This window comes from Myiozetetes cayanensis, unplaced genomic scaffold (genome assembly GCF_022539395.1).
Source record: "Myiozetetes cayanensis isolate MyiCay16 unplaced genomic scaffold, myiCay2020 scf15, whole genome shotgun sequence".
NCBI classification, from domain to species: Eukaryota; Metazoa; Chordata; class Aves; order Passeriformes; family Tyrannidae; genus Myiozetetes; species Myiozetetes cayanensis.
In genome coordinates, this window is record NW_026087159.1 from 901,380 (window position 1) to 911,439 (window position 10,060).

Sequence of the window (10,060 nt, forward strand, 5' to 3'; positions counted from 1 at the left end):
CTGCCTTCATCTGAAGAAGGATCATGCAATTTCCTTTACTGAGCTCTATGTAATTTCTCTGTTCCTGGGTGTTGTACAGCAATCTTCTGGCAGAGCTGAGAATCTCTTATCCCTTGCTGTAAAATTAACTGCTGCTGGGCTTTCATCCAGAGCAGTATTCTTTCAAGAATTTGCTAGGCATTGATTTTTAGAGATCATTATTTATCCTCTGAAAGGTAAAGGTTAAAGTTTACCTTTTGCTGTTAGTGTAACTGTGGTTGGCATGTTTGCATAAGCAGCCAGCCCCTGTCAAATTAGGAAATCCACATTGGGATTTTATCAGTTGTGGAGAAACTTGGAGGGCACCATCCTAAAACAATGCTTGTGCCAACTGAAACTGCAACACAGTTCATCTCCCACAGACTTTGGGTCTGTCCCGGACAGTGTTCAGGATGACAAATCATTCACATAGAAGCAACCACATATTGAGGACCTCGTGCAGTGAATGTTGAGAATAGTAGAGAAACAATCTTTAAATAATAAAAAGGCCAGATGACAGTTTGAGAGTGTGCTAAGGTATCAGTTTCTGTTGTCATTCATCCTTGCCAGAGGGGGATTTTCCATTCTTTCCTCAGAAGAGTGAAAAATTAACCAATAAAACTTAATGGCAGATGCATACAATGACAGGATTCCCTCCTGGCTCCTGTCTCATTCTTAGTTGGCTTCAGGATTGTGGCTTTGGCATGTCTTTAAAACAACGTCTCTTCCAGGAACTTTGTCTTCAGATTCCAAGTTTGTTATCTGTAAAAGGTAGCATAACCCAAAAAGGAGAGTAGATAAATGCTCCTGACAGATACCTCAGTCTGTTGAAACTTAATGTCCTTAAACAAAAACTTTACGTATGTATTGAAAAATTCAGAAGTAGCACGATTAATGAGACACTTTTATGGAACTACCCAGTTTTCCTAAAAGAAAATATGCAGGATAAGTTATCAGGAAGCTTCTATCAGTTTTAAGTTAATTAGTAATTCTTCATAGAGAAGGATGCTGTAAAACAGGCTCAAAATCCATGATCCTTGACTCTCCTATGGTAGCAGAAAGGAGGGTTCATTCTGCTGCTGGCAGAGTCTGGAAGAAAGAGTGTTTTATCCCAGTTGGCTCCAGGATGTCCTTTGTGGAAGTCGTGCTCTGTGTCCTGTTCCTGGCCAGCGGATCCCTGGGTGAACAAGGAGCTCCAAAACGTAAGACATGGTGGGATTTGATTTAATTGTCAGGACAGGGGCGTGTCCATGTCCATCCACTGCGGGAGTGCTGCCGTGGCACTGCAGTCCCAATGGGAATTCTCCTTATGGCTTAGATGGGGTTTATTTTAAATCACAGGAAAACAATGTAAATGGGAGAACTTTCGGCAGCTGCTTTCCTGTGTTGTGTCATAATTCTTGAGTTCTGTGCTGCCAAGAGCATATTCTGTGGAGGCCTAGATGTGCTGTGGCTGTCACCTGTTACTGTGTCTTCTGCACATCAAAAAGGTCCCAACCATATGGGTTACAACTGAAATACTCAGGTTTCTGGTGGCTTTGAGTCATTTTGAGTCAGTCTCTCCAGGCCAAAAGGATGTTTTTAAATGAGTTGAATGCCTTGGTTCTTTTCAGTAGGAAGAAGTACTTGGTATAGAGGTTAAAGAATTACACGATTCTTTTGATAACAAGTATTCTTAGATTTTTTTGATACTAACAGAGAAAATCATCAGTAATTAAGAGCATGACAACAAGAATGCATTGAAAGCAAAGTAATTTTAAATGAGAAGCTAATTAATATGGAATTGTCTCGATTCTCTTACAGTATACAGTATTGGTCAGGTATTTTTTTAATGGGGGGATTTTCTATTCATTGATTTTATATATTTATTTATTTTATCATCACTGCTCTTTACCTGGTAGCTACCAGTTACTGGTAACTAGGCATCATTAACCTCACAGTGATGGAAACCAGCTGCAGGTACTATTGTCTAGTTACTAGTTTTGATTTGTGATCTGAGAAACTTTTTTATGCTACTTCAGCCTTTTAGTCACCAAAACAAGTTCCCCCTTGAAGGCTAGCTTTGCACTGATACAGATTTGAGAGCAGTGAGTTCCTAAATGACATGGAATATTAGAGCACTAACGTCAGAGGACACCCACTCCCTCCCTCCCTCCCCAGCACAATTATAGCTGGTTATTTTCTGCTCCCTTAGTATGTTTTTTAAGGTTGCTGAAAGAATTGTGGTTGTGTTACTGCTGCTTATCTCCTAAGCCATGCCAAATGCTACTTGAGACTTCATTGTTCTGTGTTTAGAGGCATAACATGGCATCTCTACTGAGGTCTTGGAAAATGCTTCAGTGCCGATGCCCTTTTGAGAGAAAGGCCTGCAGTGCATGGAAATAGATTTGTACAAATGCAAGCCTTGATTCACTGTGTAATCATTTAGATTTATCTCTGCTTAGCAGGAAATGTTGGATTAGATTGTCTTGGACAGGCAGGAGGCTTCCACCTCTTTTTGAAATCCAGACTGCTCAGAGCAGAGTTTCTCTAGCTAATAATGCTTTAGTCAGGGGTTTGGTAATGCCCCAAGCTCTGACATTCCTTGCTTCCAGTCAGTTCTCTGGTGGGTTCAGAAGGATCTGCCCAGAGATCCTTCAGTTCTGACTCTCTGGCTTCATTCTAAATGTGTATCCTCTCACTGGGAACAATTATGACAAATTATACTCAGCTATGTTGGCTGTTTGGGGCTTTTTTTGAGTGTTCAGGTTGGTGCTTGGTGTGGAGTCCAAGTCCTACGTGGGAGAGAAACAGGTAGCAAAGAGTGCAGGGTGTGAGGGACAAACCTGGTGATGTTTGATGTCTGACTGAGGCTGATGAGGAAGGTATTTTAGCCACTCATACACCTGTGGATGTGTAAACAGCTTCCAGATCATGATTTACAGCCCTCAATGTTTACAGAGCAAAAGAGACAGATGAGGATTGACATTAACACGAACCAAATCCTTTGGTAGGCCAAAATAAGGAATAAACCCAATGCAAAACACACACAAAGGTTTTAACTGGGATTATAATTAGAAGGTTGGAATCTCCAATGGATTTCATGACTTTCAGCCTTTGCCAGCAATCCAGAGATAATACACAGTGGAATTCAGATACAACCACGCTTAAATGATGTGATAAAAATCATAATAACATGCAATTTACTGGCCAACTGGGAGATGGGTCCACATTCAGAGTAAAGGAATTTAAGCAGGTAAATCTTTATTTCTCAAATAATTTCAAAAATTTCAAGGGGCAAGGCACTGGAAAGTAAGATTTAGTATCATCTAGAGTATGTCATGAAGCTTAAATGTCTGGTGCCATTAGCAATCCAGCCCAGTGACAGTATGTTACTGGATAGTTGCATTAAGTACTTGATTTGTTTTAATTCACAGCCAACTGCACTGGAGTGGAGGACTTTGAGGCCTGCCTGGGTAACACAACTGAGTTCTGTCCCAGCAATATTTCTTGTCTGTGTAAAAATGAAGAACCTTTCTGCAGGTAGGGTGTGGGGTTGGTTTGTTTGTTTAAATATACACCGTGTAAATGTCAAATATATTCTTAAATGTGAACTAAATTTAGACCCTGCAATGTGATCCATGAAAGTAGATGTTGATCTTCATTCACAACCTGCATAAGTTTATAACTCTGGTACAAAGTATCTGGGCTCAGAGTTTTCTTCTTTAAAACAAGTAATTTCTAATGTAGGTAATCACTGTAATCCTGAATTTTCACATGCTCCTTCTTGTCTCAGATATTTTACTTTACAACTGCATTATCTGTGTAATGGCATGTTCATTTTTTTTCCCAGGCTGATCAAATTTTCTTGAGAGTTAGAAAAACCCGAATGGGATATCTTAATATTCTGTTCTCCATTACATAGTTGTTTTTTTTCCTTCTAAAAAATCAGTGTCATAATGACAGATATCACTGTCACGTTTCACTTACATCTGCAGAGTCTGGAAACTCAGCACCTTTGTCATGCTTAGAGCTGGCACAGGGATCTTTGCCCTCAGTCATGCCATGACTTGGGTACTGCACCCTGTTCCAGCAAAGCTGATTATCTCCTCCTGAAATGCCAACCTGGAGCCTGGCAAAGTGCTTTTGCATCAAATCTGGAAAAAGATGTGTGTTACTAAGAAAAGTAACACCTTCAGACAAACTGTAAAAATAGTGAATCTCTTGGCTCCTGCAGTATTCAATAATAAATAGTTATATAGCAAAATATTTTACCCTTTATTTGTATTACTGACTTTTGAATTAAAATGATGTTGCTGAAAATGAATATTTTTATTTGCAGTTGTAATTACTTCAGAGTGGGCTGGAAGGACTACTGGTACATGGGCCCCAAATGTAACCACCTTTGGAACACTCTAGATTTCATTTTAGTTGCTACTGTTCCTGCACTAACACTGGTTCTCATCGTGACTGTAATATTTTCATCTCTCTACTGCTGTAAAAGTGAAAAAACTGGGTAAGTGACTCTGGGTGCAGGTAGAAGGGGGGTTATAATCCAAATGGAAGGAAAGCAAAAGGAGTCTGGTATTCTGGTTAATTTTTAACCTCTGGATATTTAAATGGACAAGGTTGCCCTGAAGCATCCTCTGCCAAAATAGAGTTTGTACAATTTAAAACTAAATCAAAGCATCTTCCTTGAGCACTCAACATTTACTCAGCATTTTACTACTACGTGTAGAACTTCACTCTGAGTCATTACCTCTTTTCTTTAGGACTCACCAGACAAGCTTTAAAGATCAATAAGTCCATTTGCTACTTAAACTCGAGACTACCAAATGTGTCTTTGTGATTTATTTGCTCTTAAGGATTGGCTTGCTTTCCACCAGTTTAATAAAAAAAGAATAAGGCCACAACATCGACAAGAGTTTGGACGATTAAACTCAATTCCTCCCGTTCTTTGGTCTCAGACTTTGGCAATTGGAGCTGCTTTTTGCTTCCAACACTTTTTTTTCTCTCAAGGAAATAGACAAGATGTTTTTTTCTTTCACTGAGCCCCAGTAATGTGTGTCATAGAACAGCTGTAATAATGCATAGCTCTTGTATAGCCAGTGCCACATCTGAAGCTGTGCCACGGCTGTTGAACCAATCTGCAGTACAGAAAGGTTTGTCAAGACCCTCAGCACTGCTCAAGCTCTAAATTCCCACTGTTCCCCCCCAGCAGGAAGCAGCTAAACTCTCCCTACCGTGAGGCTCAGCACAACCCTGCCTTCAGTGCTGACTCCCCTGTTCCCCAGGGGCACAGGCACCCACAGCCACCCAGGGTAAGAGAGCTGGGGCACACCACGGGGGCCTGGGGCTGGGGGGAGCCAGCGGGGGGGGATTGAGAAGAATAGTGTATGAACAGCAAAAAGAAAAGGTCATCTGGTAAAATTAAAGGTACTCCAGGTTTAAAATCTCCCTCATATTTGATTTCTGAGATCAACTGAGCGTATGTGAGAAGGTGAAACTCTTCAAGATTGCTGTGAGACAGAGGAGAGTGTTTTATAGGACCACCTTTATAGTCTGTGATGGAGCTGGGATTTCAGTTTTGGTCCCCAAAGGACCAGCTGCTGTCTCTTGGGCCAGGGTCATGCTCTGCTGGGCCAGTTTTCTCCATTAGACAAGTTGTAGTAGAGATCATTGCTTGAAGTAGTGGAAAAGATGGATAAATACAGTTAAAAACCAATATGAAATACAAAGAAACATGAAAGGAAATATATTTGTGTGTGTTCCTTTGCTCACTCAGTAGTTCAGGTCATTATTTTACATATTAAGGAGTGTGCGTGTGTGACAAGAATACATTGTGGGCTGCCTGAGAAAATTAAGAAAAGAATCTCTTCTAATCCATTATTTTCTGTTAAATCTGTCTGTAAAGCATCATTATCTTGGCAGTGCAGCAGCCTGAGCCTGCCTTCACCAGGAGATGGTGCTGTTTAATTTTGAACTAGTTCTGAATTTGGTTCAGCTCATGCTGTTTTCGAGGTTAATAACTGGTTTACTTAATTGTGCAAAGACTTACCTGGGTGGGTGTTCCTCTGTTATATCTATATAGACTATATAATATACAGTCTGTAAAGGCTTTTCTACTGAGTCTTTTAGATGAGTTGAATTTATACATTTGAAAATGTGTCTATAACAAATGCTTTGTAAGTGCTAGATTGGTTTTTAACTTCCAACATACTGGTGAGCTGGGGTTTGTCATTTGTTGTCATTTTGCTCTGTGTAACCACCTGATCCTCTCCATCAGGATCTGGATAGCTGGAGTGGACAAATTCCAAAAGCTTCACTGAGAAGACAAGATTTTGATGATGTCTCAATCCCAAGCCAAAGAGGGACTTACGTGTATGATGCTCTTTTTCTGTATTTTTTGGTCATTTTCCCTTTATGTTCTGGTTTGGAGGCTCTGAATGACTTTGTAGCTCTGCCAGTGGCACAGCAACCAGCAAAGGTCCACATGGCAAAGCTTTTGACTGGACTATTCACATACGTTCCCATACATAAATCCTAAAGTACTGATTTATCCAGGGGCTTCTCTGGTTTTCCTCTAATAATTCCAAATGTCTTCATTTTCAGTACTTTTAGAAGCACAGTTTCCCTGGTTGTGCTTCCTCCCTTTGACCCTCCCCATTATCCAGCCAACTGCTGCAGCTCCTCCCTGCAAGTTTTGCAGGGCACTTGTTTGCCCCAGTGGAGCTCAATGGCAGCAGAACATTTTCCTCACACGTAACAGGGTTCTGCTGCAGACACAGACTGGAGCTTGCTGATGTTTCAGTCCACCAAGAAGGTCTGATTTTTTTAATATAAACATTGAAAATGCTGAAAGTATAGCTATCATGCAGTTAAAACATTCTGAAAATAATCATGGGAATATAGAAAATTAGATACTATGGCACTGTTTGGTGTGTCAGTGAAAAGAAAATAAAAACTCAAAGAATACCTTCTGTAAATTCTTCTGTAAAATCACTTTTCTCTGTGTTTGCAGGAAGGTAAAGAAGATTTAGATGTTGCCTCAGTGCAGTAGTGAGCTTTAATATTTTTACATTTCAGTTTAAAGGAACACCTTATGCAATTTGCAGGGTGTTATAACACAGGTTTTTAACAACCCTTTTCTCCTTTGCACAGTCCTGTGTATCCCCAGCCCCTGAGGACACCAGACCCAGCCCCAAACCGTTTCTCTCAGCCCAGGCCCCAGCAGGAAGGATTTGACTATCCCAGCAGGAATTTGCCTTATGCTGATTATGCAGGGGGGAGACAGTATCAGGTACATATTAATTACATACCTATGCATATTAATTACATACCTATGCATGTAGATTATTTAATTGTCTATCTTGGTGCTGAATAGAAATCAAAGCCACCTTTTCCACTGAGGATATAAAATTCCTTCTTCGGGAATTTTACAGGAATTGGCCCTGCTGAAATGTTTTTAAATGTTTCAAAACCTGTTTCAGTTTGTGTGCACACAGTCCTAATACACTCAGTTATTTGCATGAAAATCACCTCCCAAAGCTCCTGGTGAGTGCACGCTCAGAAGCAGCACATACTAATAAATACATATAAATGTAGTTTGATTAGATCCAATTATCTTAATAGCCAGCAGGAGTGTGTGTCATGCTATTAATTTAATTCTAATCTCTTTGCAGAAATACTAAGAACAAGTGCTTCCTATATCAGAAATATCTTGGAATGCTGCTGATCACCAGGTAATCCAGATGCTGAAAGGGCAGTGAGACCCTGTGGATTGGGACACAGAGGAAATGGCCATCACTTTCATTAGAAAGCACTAAAAGTTATTGCAAAGAAAAGGTACAGAAGATAACTATAAACCAAAACATGATATTGCATGATCTTAGCACCTGATTGTTTAGTGTGTAATTGGTGAGAACTTTGTGAATACCTGACGTTACAGTTCCCAGAGCTGCTGCTCAGGATTGCTGAGGTGGTTGCACATCTGTTGGGACACAGGTTCTTTGGGATTAACCTTGTCTCCTGTGCCTAAATGACAAGAAGTCCCCGGCACAAGAAGCTGCCTCAGAAGACATTGATGCTGTTTACAGGGCCATGAATTTCTCTTAGCTCTAATTTTGAAGATTCTTCAGGGCATTGTAGCAAGTAGAGCCTGTTGTGCCCTGACTGACATTGCTTTGCTTTTCCCCTTAAAAGCCAATATTTAAAGAAAGAAAACAACAAATTATTTATAATTCTGAGCTAGAATGGTTTGCCTTTAATACTGCTGTGGCTTTCTTTGTAACTTTTTCTGCAAATGATGAAAATAAATGAAGCTGTGGAAGATTGCCACTAACAAATTAATAAGACTGAAGTCCTGGATTTATTTCCCATTTTCCAAAAAGTCTGAAGCACATTATATTGAGATTTATATTAGAAGATTCTTTACCTTAATATTAGGTAATATGTGAAAGTATATGACAAAACCGGAATCGTCAGGTTTTTAGAAAGGTTGGGGTTCTTTTTGTTTGGTTTGGTTTTTGTTTTTCCCCCAAAGTCACAAATACACAAAGTGGGCAAGTTTCACTGGTTTTATTTCTACTGCTGCAAGACACCTGTGGGCACTTAAAGTCTGAAACTACTGAGGGCAGATTTGCCAACTGTTAAATCACTAATGCTGTCAGAGGAACTTTTCATGGATAGTTGAAATCACAGGCACAAAAATTCATTAAAAAGAATCCAGACATTTTCTGGATGTGGACTGCTTGCAGACCTTCATTGCAATGGCTTCTGAGAGTGCAGGCAGCCTAAAGCAATGCTTGTGCTTATCAGCGTTGAGAATTTAGTTGCCGGTTAAAGCAACTGAATCAGCACAAAAGAGCTGAATGTTCATAGTGGTGACACCTGCAGAGCCAGCTTTGAAGCAGCACCTTGTGCTGGAGTCAGTAGAGGAGGAAGAGGGAAGGATGGCCCTGCTTTTCCTTGTCTCACCCAGGGTCCTTTAACAGGCGTGTCCATAACAGCATCCTCCTGTCATCCAGCTGCTTTTCATTTTCTATCAGAAATAGGAGAGGTGAGAATGGTTCCCTCCTGTTATCTTCAGAAACACACAGAAATGGTGTTGGCACATCTGTTTAGATCCCAGGTGATCAGTTTAAGCCCTTTTGACCTCATAAATTCAGATCTGAAGGTGTCAGGGAATTGTGTCAGTGAATTGCCTTTCTCTGTCCCTTCTCAGCCTCGGGAAGTGCCACAATCTGACAAACTGTGGTTGTTGTTGACCTCGATCCAGCTGTTTTATCAACCTCAGAGTGACCACAGGATTCAAGAGTGTTCAGTTTGATATTCCACCACTGCTTTGAAAAGGAATAGGAGGAAGAGATAAGGCAATGCTGTCACATATCCATGGTGCTCCTCAGCTCCCACTGCCGTGCTGGGTCCGTGACAGGAGCTCAGGTGATCCCACCCCCACAGCTCTGCCCCCGTGGAGACCCCTGGACATGGTGGAGGTACCCAGCAGTCACAGAATAGTGGGGTTGGAAGGGACCTCTGGAGATCATCCAGTCCAAGCCATCCCTACCAAGGCAGGGTCACCCCGAGCAGGTGACACAGGAACATCTCCAGGTGGGTTTGGAATGTCCCCAGAGAGGGAGACTCCACACCTGCCCTGGGCAGCTGTTCCAGTGCTCTGCCACCCTTGTGGGAAGAAGTTCTTCCTCATGTTGAGGTGTAACTTACTGTGTTTTAGTTATGGCCATTGCTCCTCATCCTGCCGCTGGGCACCATCCTCTGACTCCCGTGGAGATCAGCACCTCAGGGTTTGGGGTCACATTTCTCAGGTGTCCCCTTCTGCAAACTGTACCCTGCGAACTATCTGGAAACACAGCTCCAGGACTGGATTTCTCCCTGGCTGCCAATGAATAAAAGGTATGGAGCAGGCACCAAGCCTTGCCCAAGTCCTCCTTTGCTCGCATTTGTACAGCAGGCTCTGAACCTTGTGACAAACAGGAATACAAAGTTCCCAAAAGTTCTTATGCTTGTCACGAGAAGGTTCATATCCGTATCCTAACTACTTTTA

General features: G+C 41.4%; 1 protein-coding gene across 3 annotated transcripts; it reads left to right on the forward strand.

Annotated features, from left to right (window-relative positions):
* Positions 1 to 857: 857 nt before the first annotated feature.
* Positions 858 to 9,726, forward strand: LOC126637334 (uncharacterized). Of its 3 annotated transcripts, XR_007628309.1 has the most exons (8): positions 858 to 1,220; positions 3,435 to 3,540; positions 4,340 to 4,513; positions 5,216 to 5,318; positions 6,284 to 6,378; positions 7,159 to 7,297; positions 7,680 to 7,842; positions 9,221 to 9,726. XR_007628309.1 is itself a non-coding variant. In XM_050310511.1 (7 exons), the coding sequence occupies exons 1-7, from the start codon at positions 1,049 to 1,051 to the stop codon at positions 7,686 to 7,688; spliced, it is 798 nt and encodes a 265-aa protein (XP_050166468.1). In that variant the 5' UTR covers positions 858 to 1,048; the 3' UTR covers positions 7,689 to 8,309. The 3 variants fall into 3 exon arrangements, 2 of the variants coding, with proteins under 2 accessions (XP_050166468.1, XP_050166469.1); XM_050310511.1 differs by lacking the exon at positions 9,221 to 9,726 and having other exon boundaries at positions 7,680 to 8,309; XM_050310512.1 differs by lacking the exon at positions 9,221 to 9,726 and having other exon boundaries at positions 5,219 to 5,318; positions 7,680 to 8,309.
* Positions 9,727 to 10,060: the final 334 nt, after the last annotated feature.

Excerpts from the sequence above, each read along its gene's own strand:
- LOC126637334 (XM_050310511.1), top strand. The coding sequence starts at position 1,049 with ATGATCCTTGACTCTCCTATGGTAGCAGAAAGGAGGGTTCATTCTGCT. Across the intron at positions 3,541-4,339 it reads AATGAAGAACCTTTCTGCAG|TTGTAATTACTTCAGAGTGG; the intron begins GTAGGGTGTGGG and ends TTTTATTTGCAG. Across the intron at positions 6,379-7,158 it reads AGCCAAAGAGGGACTTACGT|TCCTGTGTATCCCCAGCCCC; the intron begins GTATGATGCTCT and ends TCCTTTGCACAG.